Source organism: Hemitrygon akajei, chromosome 7, assembly GCF_048418815.1.
Source record: "Hemitrygon akajei chromosome 7, sHemAka1.3, whole genome shotgun sequence".
Lineage (NCBI taxonomy): Eukaryota > Metazoa > Chordata > Chondrichthyes > Myliobatiformes > Dasyatidae > Hemitrygon > Hemitrygon akajei.
In genome coordinates this window covers 22,508,200-22,534,891 of record NC_133130.1, presented here as the reverse complement: position 1 = coordinate 22,534,891, position 26,692 = coordinate 22,508,200, and the positions used below count along the sequence as shown (strand labels likewise).

The window sequence follows — 26,692 nt, the reverse complement described above, 5'->3', positions numbered from 1 at the left end:
AGTGCCTCTTACAGTAATACTTTGTTGCAAATTATACTTCAATTATTGATTTTTTTTTGTACAGGGAAAGAGATGAACTGATGTGCATGCTGTCAAATATGCGAAGCTCTCTTTCTGAAATGCAGGCCAGGGAAAATTCTGCATATCAGCAGGTGAAACGGTCTACAGAGATAGCAGAAGAAGCTAATTTGGAGAAAATACAGGTAATAAATAAAAGCATGTTGACCAATTGGGTCATGCTGTCCTCCTCTGTGAGGGATAGAGATGGACTTCTTGCAGATAACAGCAAAAACACCTTTTCTCGGTAACATGTCTTATCGTGTTCAAATACCTGGAAGGAGGTGGTGTTAACTAGCAAATTACTTTGATGGAAATTTGTAAATGCTGATCAGTTTTGAAATCACAAAGTGCAGAGATGCTTTTAAAACAAAACTGCAGTCAATTAAAGCCTCTTGATGCAAGTGATGTGACTAGTCCCTCAATTTTTACAGGTATGTAGCTCTGCAAATGACAAATCAGTGTACAATACTCATTGAGACAGTCAAAGGAGAATACGCATTCATAGAGAACCTCATATTCTCAGATTTGACTAGTGTCACCTAGCAACAGGTGATGTTAACATTTTCTCAGTGCAATTTATTATCCTTGCTTTGTGCAAATTATTTCCTTATTATTCATTCATCAGATGTTAATGTTTCTGGTACATTTAGTATTTATCTCCAATTGTCTTTGCATAAATAAATGCCATCTATTTTCTTGAACTGCAGCACTATTGATTAGGTTGATCCATTCAACCTAAACATATATTCCTGTACCAGTGGTGCACGGTTACTACATCTGAAATGACTACAAAATTACCTGCCCATGCTGTCCCATGAGCACCTTCTAAATCCATTAATGAGAGCAGTAGGGACAAGGGAACATTGCCATCTGTGACAGTAAGTGATCTGCTGGAGGAACCCAGTGGATCAAATAGGAATCGTTGATGTTCTGGGTTGAAGCCCTGCTTAGCCTGCTAATTCATCCAGTAGATTGTGTACTGCTCCAAATCTCAGCATTTGCAGTCCCTTGTTTCACTCTCTTCTGTGGGTTTGTTCCAAGTTGCATCTTGTACTGATTTGGAAGAACATCCTTGTTCCTTCACTGCTGGCTCAAAATCTGGCAGGTCAATTCCCAACACAACTTGTTCTGATGAAAAGCCACAAATACTGTTGGATCTGCTGCATCAATGCAGCTCTGTTTCATTAGGAGTCTGAGGAGATTTGATATGTCAACCAAAGGCTAACAAGTTTCTACAGAGGTAGCATGGAGTGCATTCTGACTGGTTGCATCAACACTTGGTATGAAGGTTCTAATGTGCAACATCTAAAGAGGCTACAAGGGGTTGTAGACTCAGCCAGCTCCATCATGGGCACAACCCTTCTCGCCACCAAGGACTTCCTCAGAAGGCAGTGCCTCAAGAAGTCAGCATATATCATTGAGGATTCGCATTACCTGGGGCATGTTGCCTTCTCATTACTACATTCAGGGAGGAAGCACATGAGCCTGAAGACACACACTCAAGGTTTTAGGAACACTTTCTTCCCCTCCACCATCAGAATTCTGAATGGTCCATGAACACTACATTACTTTTCTTCTATTGCACTATTTATTTATTTATTGTAACAACAGTAATGTTTTTAATGTATTGCTATCATAAAACAACTAATTTCACAATATATGTCAGTGATAGTAAACCTGATTCTGATTTTCTTTTCTTTTTTCAAGTATCCAGCATTTGCAGCTTGTTGCTTTTCAGCTGTAGAGTCACACAGCATGGAAACAGCCCCATCAGCCCACCAGTCTATCATGCATCTGCACCAACCCTGCACTAATCAACACACCCAGATTCTACCTGTCATCAACACACCAGGAACAGTTGGCATTGGCCAATTAACCTTTGAATGTACATGTCTTTGGAATGTGGGATGAAAGCAGGGAGCCAGAGGAAGCCCAGATAGTAACAGAGAAAACATGTAAACTCCAGTACTGGAGGTCAGAGATTAATCTGAGAGAACAGCTCTGCAATTCCTATGTTGGGTGTACTTGCTGGTGTTCCTTTGGTGGTATAGGTCTTGGATTGTAATGTCAGTGTTAGGGAAGTTATTGGGAAAAATTCTGAGAGACAGAATTAATCTACAGTTGACAGCAATTAATCACACACAGATGATCAATGTGATTTTGCTGGGCAGAGATCTTGTCTGACCAGCATTGTATTTTTCAAGGTGGTAAGAAAAAGCATTGATGAAGGCAGGCAGAGTGGTTGATGTCATTTCCATGAACTTCAGTATGACCCTTGACAGCACACCCATAGGGGAGATTGGTCCAAAAGGTTAGACCTTACAAGATGCTGGGCAAGTTGGCAAGTTTCCTTCAAATTTGCTTGGTAATAAGAAGCAGGGGAAGATGAAGGAGAGTTGGTTTTATGATTTAGAACCTGTCCTGCAATGTCAGTGCTAGGACCCTAACCGTTTCTTGTATACAATTAGGATATGCCAACTTTTCACAGCTACCATCAGTCAGAAGGTACAGAAATTTAGCAAGTTTGCAGATGACACAAAAATTGATAGTAGTATTGATTGTGAGGAAGAGTTATCTTGATCATTTGGTAAAGTGAACAAAGCAACAGCAAATGAAATTTAATCCTCAAATGTGAGGTTATGCAATCTCAGTGAATGGTTGGGTCTTGGGACCATTAGAAGTTAGACACACTTGAGTACCCAAAGATCCATAGGTTGGGTTTGTTTTCCTTGAAACAGAGGAGGCTGATGGAGAACCCGATAGAGATATAGTAAATTATGAGGTACACAGATAACATAGATAATAGGAATCTTTACTCCATAACAAAGGTGGCTTTGGGCATAGGTTTAAGGTAAGAGGTGAGAAGTTTAGAGGGGACCTGAGGAAAGACTTTTTCACCCAGTTCATGTTTGGAATCTCCAGCCACCACCCACTGTATGAGCGCTTGAATCACCAAGGTACAGAAGGACCAAATGCTGATAAATTGGATCAATATAGTTAGGTACTTGATGTTGGGCTGAAGGGCCTTTTTCAGTACTCTTACCATTATATGTCTGTGAGACACAGGTACGGCACAAGTTAAACTTTTATGGGAATAAATGAGCTGCTTATATCTTTGTTACAACCAGTTCTCCAGTTCTTTGGTCTTGCCAGGTGGTCCATATGGTTTTATTTCTCATTTTTCTGCTGTGGTTTTGCTGTGTTATTTTTGAAGGCAACTATGAATTGATCATACTTTTGCATCTTGAAAGTAAGAAGGTTATATATAGTCCCATAAAGAACATTAGTGAGGTAGATGGACTTATTAAAAACTTGGCGACCATTATTTTCTTTAAATACTTTTTTATTTAGAGATACACAATGGTAACTGGCTTTTCTAGCCCAATGAGCGCACACTGCCCAATTATACCCAAATAACTTCCTAAGCCATATGTCTTTGGAATGTGGGAGGCAAGTAAAGCACCCTGAGGAAACCAGCATGGTCACGGGTAAAGTGTACAAACTTCTTACATTGAAATTGAACTCAGGTCGCTGGCACTGTAATAGCATTACGCTAGCCACTACGCTACCGTGCTACCCATTTGTACAAGCTTATTCCAGATTTACTTAATTCATCAAATTTTGATATCAATGATCTGATATATACCAGATTCTCTGAATTTTTTTAACCATTTGTGTCCATGCAGGTTCTGTTGAATGTCTTGTATGATCAATGATCTGTTTACCAATTTAGAATATCATTTGTAAGGAACACGTGCATGAGACTTTGCTTTGAGCTTTCAGCTCATGTAAAAAAACAGAAATGCATACATTGTATGGTTTAAAGTATTTGCATTTAGCCATTCAAATATTCTGTTAGGAACCCTTGGCTTCATTTTTCCCTCAGTGCATTTAGCATTGTTCTTACTTCAATAAGCTATTGGTTAATTTCAGATAACAGTAGCAGGTCCTTCTGGCCCAATGAGCGTCTGCTATCCAATTACACCCATTTGAGCAATTAACCCACTAACCTGTACTTCTTTGGAGTGTGGCAGGAAACCAGAACACTCAGAAGAAGCCCATGTGATCACAGAGAGAATGTACAAACTTCTCACAGACAGTGGTGGAAATTGAACCTAGGTTGTTGGTGCTGTAATAACATTAAGCTAACCGCCACGCTAACATTAAAAGGTTTGAGAGGAGTGAAAGTAGATCTGGCGTATTCTTAAGAAAAAGGGTAGAATAAGATTGATGAGCCAAATGGCCTGTTTCATGCCACATTAATTATATAGAGTATGGACTGCCTTGACTACCTTCTGACACAGTTAAGGCTTCCTTTTATTATTATGAGCACAATTTTAGTTCATCGTTAAGTTTTGTATGATTTCGCAGCACAATTCTTAAATTGAAAGTGGTTTTGTGCATTTTGAACTGCTTTTAAAATACAGCTATAATCACAATGGCTCACTATTCTTCAGTTGTCCCAAAATAATATTTCAGAATTAGTCAAGGGTAGTATTTATCAATGTGACTTCTCCAATGTCTTATTGAGAAATGCTAACGTATATGACAGACAAAATGTTTCTTCCCCTAGGTAAAATTATCTTTTTATGGTATATGTGAAGCTGTTTCCATGGAGTACAGAAAATACATCACGTGCCAACCTACCTGGCGTCACTTTACAAACAATTTTTTTTAACATAGAAACAAGGCTGTAAATTTAATGGTTCAGTGTTTTGGGAACTCGAGACCATTTACAGATTGGACCTCTCATGACTCTGCAGTCTGGCTCCATTCCCAACCAAAGAACTATGCGATAATCTATTAGCTTGTCATGTTCTGTTTAGCTTCAAACCACAGCTTGCTTTTCTTTTTCTTTAGGCTGTGGTCCACTGTGAGCAGCTGAAGAGCGAGTTGATGCGCCAGAAAGAGGAGCTAGAAAGGGAACTAGCTTATCAGCAAGAAAAAATCGCAATTGCCAAGAAAGCTGTACAGGAAGAAATGAGGAAAGAGAGAGAGGAGTTGGCATCAAAGGTATGAAAGGCAAATGCTACTACTTAATATTCATAAATCATGATTAGCTAGATGCATAATTATACTACCTTTGGAAATCCTCACTAAAACACTCAAATTGTTTTGCTATTATAGTCCATGAACAAAATTTATTTCACTAGCAGAAAGTGAAATAATGGGAAATGTGGAATTTAATTATATGCAAATCAATAATATTGCAAGGTGCTGTTTCAATTACGTCCAGTAGGTGGGGGTGATGGCTGATGAATGGGATTTACTTCACAGCAATTTTATTGACACCAGTTTATATTATCACCATCTAAAGTGGTGTTGTATCAAGGGATAAGCTTTGTTCTTGCTGCAGACTCCTGTAGCTTAGAAGCACAGCAATGAACATGCTTTCTGTATGTGCTATTGTAACCTACTACAACATTCTACACTATCCACAACACCACCAATCTTTGTATCAAAAAGAGTTCAAAGTAAAATTTATTATCAGAATACTTGCTCGTCACCACATACAACCCTGAGATTTTTCCCCCCTGTGGACATACTCAGCAAATCTATCAAACAGTAACTGTAAACAGGATCAATGAACAACAAACTGTGCAAATGCAAATATAAATAAATAGCAATGAAAGCATGAAATAACGAGATAAATAGTCCTTAAAGTGAGATCATGGGTTATGGGAACACCAGAAATAGATTGAATGTAGTTATCCTCTGTTCAAGAACCTGACGGCTGAGGGGTATCACAATCATAAATCTGATTGTGCGAGTCCTGGGGCACCTCTACCTTCTTCCTTATGGCAGCAGTGAGAAAAGAGCATGTCCTGGGTGGTGAGGGTCTTTGATGATGGATTCTGCTTTTCTACAGCAACATTTCATGTAGATTTGCTTAGTGGTTGGGAGGGCTTTACCCATGATGTACTGAACCGAATCCACCACCTTTTGTAGGATTTTCCGCTCAAAGGTTCCCATACCAGGCCATAATGCAGCCAATCAACACACTTTCCACCACACATTTATTGAAGTTTGTCAAGGTTTCTGATGTCATGCCAAATCTCTGCAGACTCCAAAGGAAGTAGTGGCACTGCCGTGCTTTCTTTGCAATTACATTTATATGATGTGTTCAGGACAGGTGTTCTGAGATAGTGACACCCAGGAATTTAAAGTTACTGACCCTCTCCTTCTCCGATCTTTCAATGAGTACTGACTCATGGACCTTCTGAAGACAATAATCAGTTCTTCGGTCTTGTTAACATTGAGAAGTCGTTGTTTTGAAACCACTCAGCCGAACTTTCAATCTCCCTCTTGTATGCTGACTCATTATCACCTTTGGTTTGGCCCACAGCAGTGGTGTCATTAGCAAACTTGTATATGGTGTTGGAGCTGTACTTAGCCACACAGTCATCTGCAAACTTACTAAACTACCCTTCTTTGCTTCCTCATCCAAGTCATTTATGTAAGTCACAAAGAACAGGAGTCCCAGACCAAATCCCTACAAACATTACTAGTCACTGACCTCCATGCAGAATACTCTCCATCTGTGGGCTATCCAATTCCGAATCAGAATCAGGTTTACTATCACTGGCATGTGACGTGAAATTTGTTAACTTAGCAGCAGCAGTTCAATGCAATACATAATCTAGCAGAGAGAGAAAGAAAGTAATAATAATAAATAAAATAAAACATAATAAACAAGTAAATCAATTACGCATATTGAATAAACTATTAAAAATGTGCAAAAAACAGAAATACTCTATATTAAAAAAAGTGAGGTAGTGTTCAAAGCTTCAAAGTCCATTCAGGAATTGGATGGCAGAGGGAAGATAGATAGATAGATAGATACTTTATTCATCCCCATGGGGAAATTCAACTTTTTTTCCAATGTCCCATACACTTGTTGTAGCAAAACTAATTACATACAATACTTAACTCAGTAAAAAATATGATATGCATCTAAATCACTATCTCAAAAAGCATTAATAATAGCTTTTAAAAAGTTCTTAAGTCCTGGCGGTAGAATTGTAAAGCCTAATGGCACTGGGGAGTATTGACCTCTTCATCCTGTCTGAGGAGCATTGCATCGATAGTAACCTGTCGCTGAAACTGCTTCTCTGTCTCTGGATGGTGCTATGTAGAGGATGTTCAGAGTTATCCATAATTGACCGTAGCCTACTCAGCGCCCTTCGCTCAGCTACCGATGTTAAACTCTCCAGTACTTTGCCCACGACAGAGCCCGCCTTCCTTACCAGCTTATTAAGACGTGAGGCGTCCCTCTTCTTAATGCTTCCTCCCTAACACGCCACCACAAAGAAGAGGGCGCTCTCCACAACTGACCTATAGAACATCTTCAGCATCTCACTACAGACATTGAATGACGCCAACCTTCTTAGGAAGTACAGTCGACTCTGTGCCTTCCTGCACAAGGCATCTGTGTTGGCAGTCCAGTCTAGCTTCTCGTCTAACTGTACTCCCAGATACTTGTAGGTCTTAACCTGCTCCACACATTCTCCATTAATGATCACTGGCTCCATATGAGGCCTAGATCTCCTAAAGTCCACCACCATCTCCTTGGTCTTGGTGATATTGAGACGCAGGTAGTTTGAGTTGCACCATATCACAAAGTCCTGTATCAGTTTCCTATACTCCTCCTCCTGTCCATTCCTGACACACCCCACTATGGCCGTGTCATCAGCGAACTTCTGCACATGGCAGGACTCCGAGTTATATTGGAAGTCTGATGTGTACAGGGTGAACAGGACCGGAGAGAGTACGGTTCCCTGCGGCGCCCCTGTGCTGCTGACCACCGTGTCAGACCTACAGTCTCCCAACTGCACATACTGAGGTCTATCTGTCAAGTAGTCCACTATCCAATCCACCATGTGAGAGTCTACTCCCATCTCCGTTAGTTTGTGCCTTAAGATCTTGGGCTGGATGGTGTTAAAGGCACTAGAGAAGTCAAGGAATGTAATCCTCACAGCACAACTGACCCCCTCTAGGTGAGAGAGTGATTTGTGCAGCAAATACGTGATAGCATCCTCCACTCCCACCTTCTCCTTATACGCAAACTGAAGAGGATCCTGGGCATGCCTGGTTTGTGGCCTCAGATTCTGTATTATCAGCCGCTCCATGGTCTTCATGAAGCTATTCCTAAATCGCTGAGTGTCTGCCTTCAGGCTTCTGTACCTCCTTCCTGATGGTAACAGTGAGAAAAGGGCATGCCCTGGGTGCTGGAGGTCTTTAATAATGGACGCTGCCTTTCTGAGACACCGCTCCCTAAAGGTGTCCTGGGTACTTTGTAGGCTAGTGCCCAAGATGGAGCTGACTAGTTTTACACCCTTCTGCAGCTTCTTTTGGTCCTGTGCAGTAGCCCCTCCATACCAGACAGTGATGCAGCCTGTCAGAATGCTCTCCACAGTACAACTATAGAAGTTTTTGAGTGTATTTGTTGACATGCCAAATCGCTTCAAACTCCTAATAAAGTACAGCCGCTGTCTTGCCTCCTTTATGACTAGATCAATGTGTTGCAGCCAGGTTTCTATTAACCCCAAGCATCATGACTAAATTGATGATTTGGATGAAAGGGCCATGTTAATGTATCGAGGTTTGTTGATACAGTGTTTGCTGGTAGTGTGCCTTGTGAGGAGATGTTTCAGAGGGATATAGGTAGGCTAAGGAAATGTGTGAAGACATGACAGATAAAATATAATATGAAAAATGTGCGGTCATCCATTTTGGCAGAAAGGCAGAATAAGTTTCTAAATATTGAGAGTATACAGGTGTCTGTAGTCATTGGGGCCTTGGTATGAAATACTGCAAGTTGGAGTGCAGTATACATCCAAAAAAGCAAATATAATGTATGTACTGAGTGCTGAAATGCTTTTGCAGTCGAGTAAAGATGTCTCACTCTAAGTGAATGAAGTGAGATCTAGAACTCCACATCTGGAGTATTACATACACTTTGTGTCTCCCTACCAAAAGGACCAGCTTGTGACAGGAGTTGACAAAGTTTATTTCTGGGATGGGTAATTTTTTTTTGGAAAGAATGAAAAAGCAGAATGGACCTTTACACTCTTTTAAGTGTTGAAGAGTGAGATGTGATCTCATTTAAATACAAAAAGTATTTAAGGGACTTGACAACATGGATACCGAATGATACTTCCCTTTTCTGGAGTATCTGAAATTGGGTAATCACTGTCTGAAAATAAGAGATTGCCTTGTCTTGGATGGCATCAAGCTCCATAATAGTTGCTTTCCTCCAGGAAGCTGATAAACCCCACTCAGGACCATCAGGCCATTGTCTCCCGCATCATCAACTCTGAAGATCTCCCATCCACTGCCACCAAACTTATAGTTCCTGTATCCCACACTGCTCACTTTTATCAACTACCTGTGTCCAACTGATTCTGTAAATATTCCACCTTTCTCCTTTCTCTTCCTAATTACTTCCTAAAAACCTGGGGTCTCAGAGGTCAGTGGCTTATTGCAGGACACCCAGCCCTTGTAGCTACTGTATTTAAGTGGCTGATCCAGCTGGTTTTCTGGTCAATGGTCACACTAAGCAAATTGGTAATGGCAGACCTGATCTCTTTTGACAGAAATAGTCATTATTTGGCATGTTTGTTACAAGTGTTATTTGAAGCATATCAGCTCATATCCAAATGCTGTCTTTTATTTAAATATGATGCTGAAGACAATCTGAAAACCCTGGAGAAACAGGGTTATAATGCATCATTCATTTTACTAATCCTTGTATGAATCAATGAAATCAAAATTTTAAGGAAAAAGATTGTTTAATATGAAAGATCAAGTTTGATGCAAGAAATACATATGTTTTCTTCTCACACTACAAATGTTTGTTCAGCTTTTAAGGTGCTTATTCTAAAATCCGTCTGTTGACAAGCATCCATTTTTATTGCACTGAATATACTCTGGCTGATTCCCCCTAAATTTAGTTGTAACTGTACTGTGGTGTCATCTGCTGGAGAAATAAGATATTTATTGATGTACTATAATCAGAATAGCATTTGTTCAATTTACAAGCTATTATAAAATTAAATATTACCTCAAATTAAATGACTATCTATTACCCTTCAAAAAAATAAATGAGTTTTGTTGCTGTTTTGGCTTTGACATTGCACTGTGTGGATAATATATACTTTAATGCTTCTACTACAATAATAGAGAAGGAATATTGAACACATACAAAGTTCAAAGTACGTTATTATATTGGACAACAAGGATTTTGTTTCCTGAATACTTTCGGATGTATCTTATGGATTTTGGGCTGCTGATCATGATAATCACAATGAAATTACCCTATTAAGCACTATTTTTTAAAAAATCATTTACATTTGTAAGTTCAATTCATAATTCAAGTCAATTAAAATGTTACCCACAGTGTAAGCTGAAAGGTTTTCTTTCTTGTCCAGGCATACCTGTGTATGCTTAGGCAGGACGGATGCTGCATAGCACCATAGGTTTTAGAAACTCTTTAACTTTCTGTAAAAGATTTCGATATTTGAATAGATGTTTCCCAGAATAACTGAAGGCATTTTTGTTGGTCCACAAATCAAACAGGCCAATGACAGTCAATTGAAGGAACTTCTAGGGGACAGGAGCAAATTGTATGGAAGGCATTCAAGGATGTTGTTGAAAATTTTCTTGGCAACTGCAGAGCACCAAGCTATGTACAGCTGGTTGACAACATGCTTCAAGCACACAAAACCATGGAGTGCAACATGTCAGAAAAGATTCATTTTTTGCAATTCCAGTTAGACTTCTTCACTGCAAATCTTGATGCTGTCAGTAATGAGCACGGTGAAAGGTTTCACCAGGACATTGCAGTCATGGAAAAACTGTATCAGGGCAACTGGAATCCATCGGTGCTGGCTGATTATTGATGGACACTTAAGTGAGAAGCCTCAGACACTGAGTACAAATGAAAATTGTAAACTAAATATTTTTAGCTTAGGTGAACTATTGCAAAGCATTAGCACCTTTATGCAATTAAATACATTATATTAAATAAAAGTTAATTTTTTGTTTCTCCACATTCCTACATGATACAAATAATCTGAAATTATATTTGTGTTCTGCTTCAGGCTGTCTATCATAAACAAAAAGACTGTCAAACATCAAATGTGTGAAAAAAGAACAAATTTGCAAACAATAAAAAAAGTAAATAAATAACTCACAGAATATTAACTGCAGAATCCCTGAATGTGAGTCCACAGCCGCTGAGCTAGTTCAGCGCTGAGGCGAGTTGTGATGGTTGCAAGTCAGTTCAGTGCTGAAGCACCTTGATAAAATCATGCAAATAGTTCTTAAAAAAAGTAAACAAAAACACATGGAACATAAACTGCAGAGTTCCCGAAAGTGAATCCACAGCTTCAGAGCCCATTTAGTGCTGAGACGGGTGAAGCCTGACCAGGAGCCTGATGGCTGCAGGACAACAACTGCTGTCAAAGCTGTCAGTGTGGAGTGGTGGCGGTAGTGAGAAGAGATGGAGACCAGTCAAGTGCAGGGCAATGGCGCTGAGCACCTGTTCATTATCCATTCTCATCCTCGATGATTTCAATCTTGCTCGATTCTGCAATCAGCCCGGAGTATCGGAGGCGACCCTGGGTTTGACTTATGCCTTCAGGCATTGCTGCAGCATATAACCCTAGCAATGGCCACACTCTCGGGACGCTAGTTCTCCAAATCCCCGAGAGATTGCAAAAATGCCAGATTGGTTTAGTCCACTCAAAAGTACATCCTTAAAAAGGAAATGACAGGCTGCACTCGATTGCAGTAAAGAAGGAGAGTATCTTTGTAGTTTTGTGGGCTATGTGCAACATGTCACTGTTGGTTGGTAGCGCCATTTATTTAGCGATACAGTGTGGAGTAGGCCCTTTCGGCACATTGAACCATGCCACCCCAGACAAATCCGATTAACCCTAACATAATCACGGGACAATTTACAATGACCAATTTACCTGCCCAGTACGCCTTTGGACTGTTTGAGGAAACTGGAAGACACAGAGAAAATCCATGCATTCCACGGGGAGAATGTACAGAGACTCCTTACAGAAAAGTACTGGAAATGAACTCCGAACTCTGGAACGTCCCAGCAGTAATAGCATTGTGCTAACTGCTATGCTACCATGGTGCCTTCCTTACCCATATGATGCTTTCACCGGTGTTCAGGATATTAACTTTAAAAATCCTAGCCTTGGTAATAATTAATTATCTTTTTTCTTGTGTCTCAGAGCTGTCAACGTCATTCTTTTTTTAAGTATGTTTTGTATTTTTAAATTGTGGACCAGACGACCCCCCCCCCCCCCATACATTCCTCAATGGTGTCCTTAGCTTTATTTTCCACAGACTGTAACTTGTCAAAATAAAAACAAACCATCTAAGCTCTGCCTGATTTAAGCAGATTGTCACCTTCATCTCTAAACTCACAGACCCATTCTGGAGATTTTTTTCTGCCCTCATTGAGGATCCAAGCTGACTGCTGAATTAGTGAGAGTCTGGTTGCCACTCTAAATCTGTGAGAAAACACTCAAAAGATTATTTGTTTGCCAGTTTTGCATTGAGCCATACTCTATCCAATCGAGATTCATACTTCCTACTCTCTGTTCCACTTGTGCTGCTATAATTATTTGCAGGGCTGCTTGCCAACTTTTGATTGCTATTGATGTACAAGCAAGTTGCTGGAGAGTTCACAACAGGAGTCTACGTTTAGTTTGGTTCCCTTTTTTTTAAATCCCCCAGGGGATGTATCACGGTAAATCATGTTTGCTGTGTAATTATATCACCGTAGTATTTTCTATCAGTAGATCAGGAGCCTGGGCTCCACAGGTAGGGTGTGCATAGACTCAGGGTGAGTGTTTTCGAAGTACTTCGGTACTTCACAGTAGGGATTTTGTTGTACTTAAAATAAACTTACTTTATAACAATGGAAGATGAGGATAATTTTCTTTCTTTGTGGTCAATGATGTTCCTTGTGACTATATACACTCAGTGGCCACTTTATTAGGTGCTGTACCTCCTGTACCTAATAAAGTGTTGACAGAGGGTATGTTGGTGCTCTTCCACTGCTGTAGCCTGTCCACTTTAAGGTTTGATGTGTTGTGCATTTAGGGATGCTTTTCTGCGCAGCACTATTGTAATGCATGGTTAGAAACATAGAAAACCTACAGCACAATACAGGCCCTTCGGCCCACAAAGTTGTGCTGAACACATCTCTACCTTAGAAATTACTAGGCTGACGTATAGCCCTCTATTTTACTAAGCTCCGTGTATCTAACTAAAAGCCTCTTAAAAGACCCTATCATATCCACCTCCACCACCGTTGCTGGCAGCCCATTCCACGTACTCACCACTCTCTGAGTTAAAAAAACTTACCCCTGACATGCAAACAAGCTGGATGAACTCGGCAGGTCGGGCAACATCTGTTGAAATGAGCAGTCAACGTTTCGGGCCGAGACCCTTCGTCAGGACTAAAGAAGGAGAGGGCACGGGCCCCATAAAGAAGGTGGGGGGAAGGTAGAAAAGCAATCAGAGAAAAGATCAAGGGGTGGGGGAGGGGAAGCAGGGAGGGGATAGGCAGGAGAGGTGAAGAAGGAATCTATGGGGAAAGCACTCCGGGTAGTAGAAGCAGGCAGAATCATGAGAGAGGTGATAGGCAGCTAGAAGAAGAGACAGAGTGAAAGTGGGATGGAGGAAGGGAGAGGGAGGGAATTACGGAATTACCGGCCCGAAACGTTGACTGCTCATTTCAATGAATGCTGCCCGACCTGCTGAGTTCATCCAGCTTGTTTGTATATGTTGGTTTGACCACAGCATCTGCAGTATACTTTGTGTTTACCCCTGATATCTCCTCCGTACCTAATCCCCAGCACCTTAAACCTGTGTCCTCTTGTAGCAACCATTTCAGCCCTGGGAAAAAGCCTCTGACTATCCACACGATCAATGCTTCTCATCATTTTGTACACCTCTACCAGGTCACCTCTCATCCTCAGTCGCTCCAAGGAGAAAAGGCTGAGTTCACTCAACCTATTCTTATAAAGCATGCTCCCCAATCCAGGCAACATCCTTATAAATCTCTGCACCTTTTCTATGGCTTCCGCATCCTTCCTGTAGTGAGGCAACCAGAAATGAACACAGTACTCCAAGTGGGGTCTGACCAGGGTCCTATAGAGGTTATTTGAGTTATTCTTGCCTTCCTGTCAGCTTGAACCAGTCTGGTTATTCTCCTCTTGTATTTCTCAGTACCAAGGTGTTTATGCCCACAGAAGTGATACTGGATTTTTAAAAATAGGTATATTTCTCTGTATAAAAGTTGGTCAAATCTGGAATTACAACAGTGAGCAGCACTTGCTAATAAATAACATTAATGTTACACCGTTTATTTACAGGTGAGCTGTTTGTCAGAGAACGTTGCATGTCTTGAAGGTCGGTTACAGAGGCTGATAAGAGAGAAGGATTCAGCATGCAGCCAATTGGAAGTAACTCGGAAGCAACTAAAACAAACCGAGATGGAAGTTAATAAGGTATAAAGTTTAAAGTTATCTGGAGGTGGTAACACGATAATCCTATCCTTGTAATCTTTGCTGGTTGAATGTTTGTAAGTAAATATATACTGGGGTATTGTAGGGTCAATCTCTCTTGCATCCACTTACCCTTGGGAATATTATTCATTATAACCAAGTGAACTGGAATTGTTTTACATTGAGAAACTATAAACCAGCAGATGTTGGAAATGTGAAATAAAATGGAAAATAATGAAAATTAGTAAAAGATCCTGATGAAGATCAGCCTGAGATACTGAAAATATTTAACAAGTCAGGATATCGAGAGGAGAAGAGCAGTTAACATTTCAGATGAATGACCTTTCATCAGAATTGAGTGAATTTCATTTCTTGTGGATTCCCTTGTACTAGGTCCAAGTTGTATTCTATTTGATAAGTATTCACGCAGAGATACATTATGTATCTTGTTTATTTTTTGATAAATAATTCAAAATTTGTTATAATCACCTTTGCCCACACACTGTGGTCAAGTGATACACAAGTTGATATTATTCAACACATGTCTCCTTGTGATATTATTGGTATACTTTTGTGTGTGTGCCCCCATTCTATAGAAATAAAATTCAGACAAGAAGGAAGAAAGTACCGGTAAGTTATTTATGGCAAAAGGGCAGAACTGATTGAGCAGCTACGATAGGGTGCCCCAAAATACTAGCCTAGGCATTAATCAGTGTAAATTCATTATTTTAAAGTTTTTATATTAAATGACATAAAATATAATAATCTGTTTTCATAGTTTTATTCACTTTAATTGCACATAATGTATATTCACATAACTTGCATCACCTATCTTGAGGGCCAAAATCTTGGGTTGAGGCTAGCAGTTTCAGGTGGACCAGCTGCCATTCAGTCATTTAGATTGAAGCAAATCTGGAATTTATTGAGAGATTTGGGAATTACTGCATTTTGCTGGGGAACTGTCTGTCAGATCTTGTGCCAGTCAGACCCTTGTGATTTTCAGAATTTATTGGGGATTCTAGGTCTGCAGATTAGGAGTAATTGGAAAATAGAAGTCTATTAATAAACATTTTATATTAATCGGTGCTCTTAGGTTTTAATTACCATTTTAATTATTTACTTCAATCTCAATAATTTTTAAGTGTCTCTGAGTTGACTTCAGCAGACAGAAGGTAAAGCTCCATCACCATTATTCCATCACTGTATATTGGACTGCTCTCTTAGTGGAGTCTCAGAAGTATACCACTCCATGACTTAGTAGTCATTTTGATATTGCTGCATGATTCAAGGATGCAATAGTCTAGCAAGAGTAGCCCACCACATCTGGCCCAAGGGTATGTGAAGACTGTGTTGTGATTCAGTTTGATGGTCTGGTCCATCAGGATCTTGCCCAAGGGCTTTCAAAATCATCTGTTCGAACTTCATCTAGCATTTATTTTCAGTATTAGAATTGTATTTTGTCATAGTGCTTCAAAAATCTAGTGTTAATTTAATATAGTCTGGATCACTTCTGAAATGTTTCTTCTTCAAATGACTTTTTCCCCAATTCCATTTGATTTTCATTATTCTTCTGTTGCAGTTAGCACATTATAATTATGCACTTCACATTTCCCTCTTGAACTGACAATTGCCATTTGAGAAATGATGGGCAGAGATGATTTATTTTGTGCTTGCTGATGATTTCCATGCAATGTCTTTTGTCTTCGATGTATTCTGGTCCACAGTCACGACTGACGTGTCGTTCTTTGTCTCAGTAACAATAGCCTTGAGGTGGCTGAGCATGCTGTGAAGCCTGAAGGATGAATAACAAGCTACAGTTTGTTTGATAGTTGAAGTCTCCTGGTTCCAGTTAGAAAGAAATTGTTAGAGTCTTGTCTATTGACAGTCTAACCACTTTAGAGGATGACTGTGTTTATAACAAGAAATAAAATGTAAATTTGAGCTACATGAATTCAGCTTCTTCTAAAAGTGTTGTCTGATATCCTTTTTGTTTCTAGAGTGGAAAACTACCTCAGAATAGATTTTTTTGCCAATAAATTACATGGAAAGGTAGATGAAGATGTCATTTCACATATAGGTTATATAGCTATATTGAGCTATGTCAAAATCCATTGATATTAATATTTCAGTGAATACCACTATAATGATTTCTAGCAAATGATTAATGATCTTGTGTCTTCAGCCAGTGATTAATGACCTGTGTCTTTATTTGTTGAGCAAATTTTCACTTGTTATACAAGGTTTCATTCTTTTACTTTATGAATTTTAAGTGATGAATCAGTAAAATGTTGCAGAATTATTATAATTATCTCTTTATTAAATCAAACAAATTGTCATTGAGGCAATTTAAATATATTTTAATGTTTGATGTTTAATTTGTATAAAACAGTTTAAGAGTAGTGCATTAAGAACTAGAGGGAATGCAAAAGGTGCATTACTTTCAGCTAGAATCATTTGTTCATGTACCTGAAAATTCTAATGTTGTATTGTGACCCAAAAATTAATGTTCATTGAGTTAATGTGCTTGACATTCATTTTAATTTCCAATATCAGTTAACAATTTACCATTCCCACTGACAGTATCCTATTAATACAGTCAGGTAAATTACCCAAACGTATCATCTTGCTAGAAATGCCTGATTGCACTACTCTTTTCAATCAGTAATTCCTCATATTATTTATTCAGTTATTATTATTATTAAAGAATATTGCAACATGAGGGGCTACGCTTATTAAGTACAATCATAAGTAAATGAATACTAGCTGGAAAGTACCGTGTCATAATCCATACTCAGTTTTCATGCATTCGCGGTCCTCACAGTCATGTGTTTTACCTGTGAATGTTTCTTGAATATGATGTTACAGAACTTCCTGTCACATGTTCAAGTAATGCCCCAGTATCGTTTTGAGAAAGAAATGAAGTTGTGAAGATGACACTTTGTAGTGGTCTCCATGAGACATTGAATCCTTTTGGAGATGCTGCTGATTTGGAGCCAGGTTAACAGAAGTCAGTCAGCCTGGCATCAGTCATAGTATGGGTATTTCTTATTACTTATGACTTCCTGCAATGCATTCAAAGATTATTTAACTCTGCTGGCTCCAAGCCCCTCCTATTAGTTCCATTTCTCTCACTTACCCATGTGTGACTTATTCTCTTTCACATGCTCATCAACTTCCCACACCCATATATCTGCTGCCACCCAACCCATACTCACAGCAGTCTATAAAAGCCATTTAATCTACCAGAACATCTTTGAGATCTGGGAGGAAACCAGAACACTTGGGGGGACCGATGAAAGGAAGCATGTGTATGGACCACAAGAAGTTTGGATTGATTCCCAGTCTATGGAGCTGGGAGGTGTCAGTAGCAAATGTACGGCACTGACATGGCTGTTGGTACAATCGGACAGGTGGTCCCTGATTCAAGAGTGTTGCAATGAACTTTGGTAGGAGCTTGTGCGACAAAACATGCTGTTGATTATAACAAGACCATGTTTTAAGCATCTGATCAAGAGGAGAATTCCATTGCAGTTAGCTTTCCTTGCTCCTTTCCTGCCAATCACCTTTCCAGAGGCGCAAATGCTTTCCAATCCTTGCAACGAAGCTGTATATTTCACCTTGCTCTCAATTTGATCTAATCCACAGGGTATCACACTTTCCTGCTCAATACAAATTTTGTAAGAATATTCCCTCACTTGTAACTTTAAATCCCCTGCGTAAAGGGAGGCTCCTGGAGAAGTGGAAATGTAGAGCAAGTGTTTCATCACAATACTTGACTAGCTTTGTACTTTTGGTCAATTAAATTGGTAAATTTGTTTATTATTGTGTCTTGAAAATGTGTCTTGCAGATTGTTCATTCAGGTCAATTTATTCCAATGGCACTTTGAGGTAGTACAAAGTAAAACAAAAACAGAATGCAGAATGAAATGTTACAGGTGCAAAGGGACTGCATTGCAGGTAGGAAGCAAGGCACAAGGTTATACTGTAGATTGTGAGGCCACGAGTTCAAGAGTTCCACTGGGGAACTCAGTGAAAACAATCAAAGTTGGTCCAAAACATTTGAGATTCTGCTGATGCTGGAAATCCAGTGTAACACTCAAAAAAGGCAAGGGCAGCTCAGTGTCAGGCAGCATCTATGGGAAGGGACAAACAGTCAACGTTTTGGACCAAGACACTTCATCAAGACTTCTGAAGTTGGTCCAACCTCCTCTGCTAGCTCATCCACTCCAATCCAGGCAACATCCTGCTGTACCTCTTCTGAACCCTTTCCAGAGCCTCCACATCTTTCTTATAATGCAGCAACCTGAACTGCACAATTTTGCAAATGTGACCTAACTGATGTCTTACACATACATACTGACACATTTACAAAAGTTAACTACATAAATGATTACTCCATTCATCTTTAACAATGTTTCCTATTTTGCCGCCTTCATGACATATTACAACAAGAGCTCTAGTCTCTCAAGAGAACATAACCTTATATATTTTCAATAAGGCCAAAGCTTTGTAGATTGGGAAGAGGATTCTTTATGTGGATTGCCTCATCCAGATGGAGTCTGTCCTCCCTCTTGTGTCAGAAGGACTAAAGAGGCCACTCTACCTAATGAGGAGATGCTGCTATTGTTCTTTTCTTAAATTTATTAATTTCACATGATTTATGCTCTGTTGTCAAGGCTGGCATTTATTGCTTATTCTGCAATTGCTCTTGGTAAGAGGAGTCATTTTCCTAAACTCCTACTGTTGTTCTCCCTTAGTGCAGATGGCTAATGACTTCCAAGGTTTAGATCAAACAACAATGTAGCACTGGACATGCTGTGAATTTTTTAAGTTGTACACACTACAGCTACTGTTTACCCAGATAAGTGTGAAGTAGTTCATTTTTGTAGGTCAAATATGATGGCAGAATATAGTATTAATGGTAAGACTCTTGGCAGTGTAGAGGATCAGAGGGATCTTGGGGTCCAAGTCCATAAGACGCTCAAAGCAGCTGCACTGGTTGACTGTTGTTAAGAAGGTGTATGGTGTATTGGCCTTCATCAATCGTGGAATTGAATTTGGGAGCCGAGAGGTAATGTTGCAGCTATATAGGACCCTGGTCAGACCCCACTTGGAGTACTGTGCTCATTTCTGGTCGCCTCACTACAGGAAGGATGTGGAAGCCATAGAAAGGGTGCAGAGGAGATTTTCAGGGATGTTGCCTGGATTGGGGAGCATGCCTTATGAGAATAGGTTGAGTGAACTTGGCCTTTTCTCCTTGGAGAGAAGGAGGATGACAGATGATCTGATAGAGGTATACAAGATGATAAGAGGCATTGATCGTGTGGATAGTCAGAGGCTTTTTCCCAGGGCTGAAAAGTTGGGCACAAAAGGACACAGGTTTAAGGTGTTGGGGAGTAGGTACAGAGCAGATGTCAGGGGTACGTTTTTTACTCAGAGAGTGGTGAGTGCGTGGAATGGGCTGCTGGCAACGGTGGTGGAGACGGATACGATAGAGTCTTTTAAGAGGCTTTTAGATAGGTACATAGAGCTTAGTAAAATAGTGGGCTATAGGTAAGCCTTGTAATTTCTGAGGTAGGGACATGTTTGGTACAACTTTGTGGGCTGAAGGGCCTGTATTGTGCTGTAGGTTTTCTATGTTTCTATCTCCAGGCATTTCAAAAGATTTTTGATCAGTTGCCACACATCAGGCTTCTTAACAAGATAATGTCTTAAAAGGTTACAGGAAAGATACTGGCATGGATAGAGGAACAGCTGAGAGGCAGGAGGCAGGCAGTGGAAATAAAGGGGGCCTTTTCTGGTTGGCTGCCAGTGACTAGTGGTGTTCCTCTGGGGTCAGTATTGGGACCGCTACTTTTCTCTGGTAAAGAAGGCAAATGCAAAGTTCGCATTTATTTCAAGGGGAATAGAATGTAAAAGCAAGGAGATAATGTTGGGGCTTTATAAGACACTAATCAGGCCACACTTGGGGTATTGTCAACATTTTGGACCCCATATTTCAAAGGATGTGTTGTCATGGAGAGAGTCTAGAGGAAGTTCATGAGAATGATTCTGGGAATGAAGGGGTTAATATACAAGGAGTGTTTGACAGCTTTGGGCCTGTACTGATTGGAATTTAGAAGAATGTGGGGGGGAGAGGATCTCATTGAAACCTACTGAATGTTGAAAGGTCTTGATAAGGTAAATGTGGAGAAGATGTTTCATATGGTGGGGGTATCCAGAACTAGAGGGCACAGCCTCAAAATTGAGGGGCGACCTCTTAGAACAGAGGTGAGGAGGAATTTTTTAGCCAGAGTAGTGAATCTGTGGAATGCTTTACCACAGACTGTGGTGGTGGCCAGGTCTGTGGGTATATTTAAAGTGGAAATTGATAATTTCCTGATTGGTCAGACTATCAAAGGATAGGGCAAGAAGGTAGTTGTATGGGGTTGAATGGAATCCAGGCTCAGCCATCAGGTAGAGCAGTCTCGATGGGCTGAATAGCCTGATTCTGCTCCTATGTCATGGTCTTATGGACAACGGAGCAAATTTCATCAAACATCTGAATTGTGAAGCTTTGTATGTTGGTTTGTGAGTCGGTTGCAACAGGATAACTAGTATCTGACCTGTGCAGTTCCAGTGAAGGTATTTATGTACCATATGCAGTTGAGTTTCTGGTCAAGGTAACCTCTTGGCTATTGAATGTTGTGAATTTTCCAAAGATTATTTTTGTCTAAATTCTATGTTTAGATCAATGACAGGTGATCAATTGTTTTTATTTTTTCTGCGTATGAATGTCGGATAATGGTTAATCTGAATGGCTTGCTAGACAGTAACAAAATTCAGAATGTAATGTTACAGTTGCAGAGAAAGTGCAGCACAGGTAAACATTAAGGTAAAAGGTTCACGATGAATTAGGTTGTGAAGTTAAAAGTTCATCCTCAATAAACAAGAGGTCTGTTCAAGGGCCTTTTAACAGTGAGGTCAAAGTTGTTCTTAAGCTTTGTGGTGCATGTTCTCAAGCTTTTATATCTTCTGTCTGATGAAAGGGTGGAGAAGAAGAGAAAATGTCTGAGGTGGGAGGGTTCTTCAATAATATTGGCTGCTTTTCCAGGGCAGTGAGAAATATTGACAGAGCCCATGGAGGAAAGGCTAGTTTTTGTGACATTTGTAGTAGTGTAGATTTCTTTTTGACACATCTTGTCGGATAACAAATCTTATCTTTGTACCATTTCTTCAAGCTGACACTTACAGTCCTGACTGCTTTTAGCCACTTCATGTCAGCTTTTTCTAACTGTGACCCTATCAGGTCTCCTGCTTTTCATACACTGTTTCTCCCTCCTGAATGATATTCCTTTCATGGAATCTGGGAACTCCTTTCTCTCCTTTGCAGACTCCCGCTTCTTCTTGGAAACTGTAATGTCTTTTGCTGCTGCCTGGCAGCCATATGGAGTGTGACTTTTCAGGGTTGATGCCCTTCTCTGTTTGCCATGCAGCGAGGTGTCAGCAAGTGCATTCAGCTGAGCCTAGTCCAGTTGTGAACCACACGTCCTTTTAGTGCTTGTTTCTAGCTGTAGTTTATTTCAAACTGGAAATTGACTGGTTTTGTGACATTTTGCAGGGGATGCAATTTGGCATTAGCGCTAAACACAGCCATATTTTAACGCACCAAGAATACTCACACTCCATTCTCTAGAAAATTTCTCTCTGTATAGATCATCTTTTGAATATTTATAGATCTAGATTTCCAGCATCTACAGTTTTTATTTTGCTTTTATTTTAGAGTATCAGAATCAGTGAATAACTGAGAGGAGTATGGGTCTCCAGTGTCTTAACCTTAAATGAACCGCTGGCAGCTTTCCACAATTTTTTTTTAAACTTTTCTATCTGGGGGGAGAAAAAGGAACAGAAGTGTTCTTTCTAGCTTTGCAGAATCAATTCCGGCACATATCACCCAATTCCTAATGTGCTTCGCGCTGATATCTTAAGGAAAATATTTATGTTGTGCGGGGTTTATCCCAGCATGCAGAGCACATAGGCTCTTCTAGGACTCTTGAGGTATCTGTCAATTTCAGTTTCCATTTGGAAACTACACATTTTTATATTCCTGCTCATACAATATATTGTATATACTCACTCGAATTTCATCATGCAGAAGGAGGCCATTTGTTTCACTGAGTCCAAGCCACCATGGGGGGGGGGGAGACTATCCTCCTCTTGCTACCTTCCTACTTCCATAGCTCTGCAGATCATAGCTACTCAAATACACATCAGAGTGTCTTTCTGATGCAATGTAGCTTCTGCTTCTATCTCTTTCAAGTAAGGTGCTCCAGACTCCTACCACCATCTGGATGAAAACATCTGTCTTCATCTTTCCCTTAATCCTTTCACAAATTACTTCAGATCTGTGGCTCAAATATTTGAACTCCTGCTAAGGGAAATATATCTTTTCTATTTACTCTACACTAAGCAGTCCTCTTGGAATTTTATATTCCTCAGTTAAATCGCCCCACAGCCTTTTCTATTCCACCCCAGCTTATTCAATGTATCCTCTTAGCTAAACATTTTCCAGTCCTGACACATTTGACAGATGGTTATATTTGCATGCATTGCCTTCATTGACAGATTCCTTCATAGATAAAACTTACACACCCTTGCTGTGAGCATATGCATGTAGAAGAAAGTGTAAATCTACACATTGGGCAGTACTATGGCAGATGCTATACAAGTCCATTGGCAATTGAATCTGGTTCAAATGGTGATCTGAAAGCCTTCCCTCTGTGATGGGGGTTTGTGCTTTATTATTCACCACTCAAAGACGATTGTACAAGTATTAAGGAAATCTCATTCTCTGTAGTCAGTATTGTGAGGATGAGCAAGACACCTGCAAGTGGATTGGGTTTTCAGGAAAAGAATTAGGATGATTGATGTGCATCATGCTGCTTCAACACTTTGCCAGAATAAATTTGTAAAGCTCCAATTGAACATTGGCACTGGTAGAAGCAAAATCTCCAAGACACATCTACCTTCATCTTCTTTCTAAGGGCTTAAACACAAATACCATTTTTTAAATTTCTCTTTACTAAAAACTCTGGCAAAATCTAATGCCTCTCGTTCTAAAAGAAAGTAAAGAATCAACTCTCTCTGCTGAGGGAAAAAAATGATAGATCTGTCTTATGAAAACTGAAAAAATAGCATTCCTCAAATCACAATGTCTTCCTCCTCCAGTGCAGAGAAATTAGAGTGAGTTTATGTAAGCAAGACACTATTTTCATAAGATCTATGTCTGTAACATCATGGAGTGTACCCAATTTTACCATATTTAAAGCTTAACAGTTAAAATTAATGGAAGCCCAGATCACTTGGTTCATATTGAAGTAACTTCTTTCTTATACACAATCTGCATTGACTTTACAAAATCTCCGGTAGGTATTGTCTTTCTAGGCTAGTAAGCCATTTGATTATGTTGGACAGAATGTACAGCAGATACCATGGGGCACAGTGTCCACAGCTGGCAGACTCCAGCAGTACTAGTAACTGAGAATTATTCACTTGTGAGCTTGTATATATGCATTTACTTCTAGCCATGCCTTGGTAGATACATTACTGGCTCCTAGAAAGTTATGAGGTAAAGTCCAATTAAAACAAGATTCAAGCTGTCATATCCTTGCAGATACTGCTGGTTTGTTATGATTTTATCTGGCATATTTCTGGGCTGTATGAAACTAGATTAATTTGTCTGGTTAAGTGGATGTAAATATTTTTGTTAACTTTATTTTTCCCCCTGTGGCTCTGGCCAACACTGATCTATCATCAACATAACCAAACCCATTTTAACTGTTTATTTACTTTGTATTTTTTGCAACATTTTGTAATCAACAAATTTGTTGCCACATTTTCACACAGCACTCAATCATCCTTCAAGAATAATACCAGTTATGAATTGTTTTGAGATGCGTTGTAGACAGTGAAACTTCATGGACGAATGCATGTAGTTCTTTTTTTCCCTCCTGCATGAGTAATTTTTAGTATTAGGAGAGGTCATGTAGTGACATTGCTTGATGACTGAAACTAAAAAAATTTCCTTTACTATGTTAGATAGTATCCTCATAAACTCTTTCAATCCATTTAACTATCCCATAGAGATGAGTTCTCTTGCATTGGTGAACCCAAAAATTTCATCTTTAGTTTGATTTTTACTTTTACTTTGGTGCACATCACATCAATTAGAAGTGTTATGATTTTATTTTTAAACTCTGCTGCTAGATGCAGTATGAAGTATTTACTTCTGCGTCATCACAAAACTCAATTCAAGACAAGTGAAAAACATCGCACTGCTCTGTAAAAATACAGCCTGTTGCACTCATCCAGATGCTTATATTGTTCTGTGAATTTTAAAGCAACGTTTAACTTGTATCCATTTGAACTATTAGAACTAACTGTATGGAATAAGTGTCAAATCCAATTGAGAATGGATGCAGTTTGATTAGTTTCTTCCTACCAGTTCAGCTGTTGATTGTATTAGCTACCTAATTAAAGGTCTTGCATTGAATAGACATTAGTTTGAGGAAATAGAGAATCTATAACTTCTTCGTTGTTCTCTGCCTTTTACAGACTCTCTCCTTTTCAAACAACAGAAACTTTAATTTTGTCAGGGTCATGACTTTCAGCACAATTAGTAGTACACTTAACTAACCTGGTAACTCAAAAATTAAATTACATTATTATTAACAATATGTTTTTTTTAAAGTACAAGAAGAAGAGAGTTTTTTTATTTGCAGACAGTGCTTTTCAATTTCTGTTGGGCGGACCTTACTATTACGTTCTCCGCTGCTTCTCGATGTTGATTGTTAGCATTATTACTTTTTTATTTCTCTTTGATGTCATTCATCCAGGCACTTGTGTTTTTATTAATTTGATCAGTCTTTATTTTACACAAAGAGATTCACTGTACAATTTTTTCTTTCAATGTTTTTTTTTTAGTTTCATCACCTTCTCCAGCTTGTTCTAGTACTAAATCTTGACTTGAGAGCCATTATTGTAAAAAGCGAGAAAACTCAAACCTAATCTGCCTATGTAATGTTCAAATTTTTCAAGGTTATGCAACTGTTTAATCACTTAACTTCCCACTCTAAACCTGTTGTTTCACTATTACTTGTCATGGACTAGGATCTGGCTGGCCTTTGCCAGCAATTACAAACAGAACTGTCAGTGCTCAACCATTTAATCTGCTGTAAGCCTTGAACCTCCCAGTATACTGGACCTTCAGGCAGATTCTGAATACTGGTTGTTGGAAGTGGATTTGATAGGAATTTTCAAATGAGACTTGAATAAATAATTGAAAGGGAAAATGTGCAGGGCCCTGGAGAAAGACCAGAGATGTGGCCTTATTGGAGAGCTCTTCCAAAGAATTGGCAAAGACACAGACATCATAAGCTGGTGAGCTTTTGCCTGGGTATTATGATCCTTTATATGCATGAAGCCTTGTAAAGTCTTTGAAAAGTGCATTTTGAATTGCTGTGGTGTTAGCTTTTAGATAATTTACTGGTTCGAAAACTGGGTTGGTCTTTAGTTAGAAATTAAACAAAGAATAAAAGTCAGATGTTATCTTTGTTTAATAAAGACACAGATAAAAAAGATAATCATAGATATTAAGATAATCAAATAGTTTTAAAAAGGAATAAAGGCAGATCAGTCTTCTCAAAGTTCAAAGTACATTTATTATCAAGGTACATATACATTATACAACATTGAGATTCATCTCCTAACAGGCAGCCACGAAACAAGGAAACCCAAAAGCAGACTCCAAATATATGAAAAAAAGCTGTCTAGCACCCAATTTACAGAAAAATAATAAAGCAGATCATGCTTATAAGAAAATGTAAGAATAAAATACAGTAACCCAAAAAAGACTGTCAAAAACCCAATGTGCAATGAGAAAAATTACATCATGCAAACAGTAACTGCAAGCAAATAGCATTCTTAACTGAAGTCTGTGTGAGAGTCCAAGATCCATAGTTCAGCACAGAGCAGCACTTTTAATCAGCCTGTACCTCACCTTGGGCCCTGACACCTTGACCTTTTCAAACTGGCCAGTGCTCAACTCTCCATCCGAA

General features: G+C 39.3%; 1 protein-coding gene across 2 annotated transcripts in view; it reads left to right on the top strand.

The window, feature by feature from the left end:
• sdccag8 (SHH signaling and ciliogenesis regulator sdccag8) overlaps window positions 1-26,692 on the top strand; it is a 415,760-nt gene that overhangs the window by 85,545 nt on the left and 303,523 nt on the right. For both annotated transcript variants that reach the window (XM_073050489.1, XM_073050488.1), the window contains exons 9-11: window positions 65-203; window positions 4,921-5,073; window positions 14,466-14,600. In XM_073050489.1, the coding sequence (XP_072906590.1) occupies window positions 65-203; window positions 4,921-5,073; window positions 14,466-14,600 (427 nt within the window). The remainder of the gene's footprint in view (window positions 1-64; window positions 204-4,920; window positions 5,074-14,465; window positions 14,601-26,692) is intronic.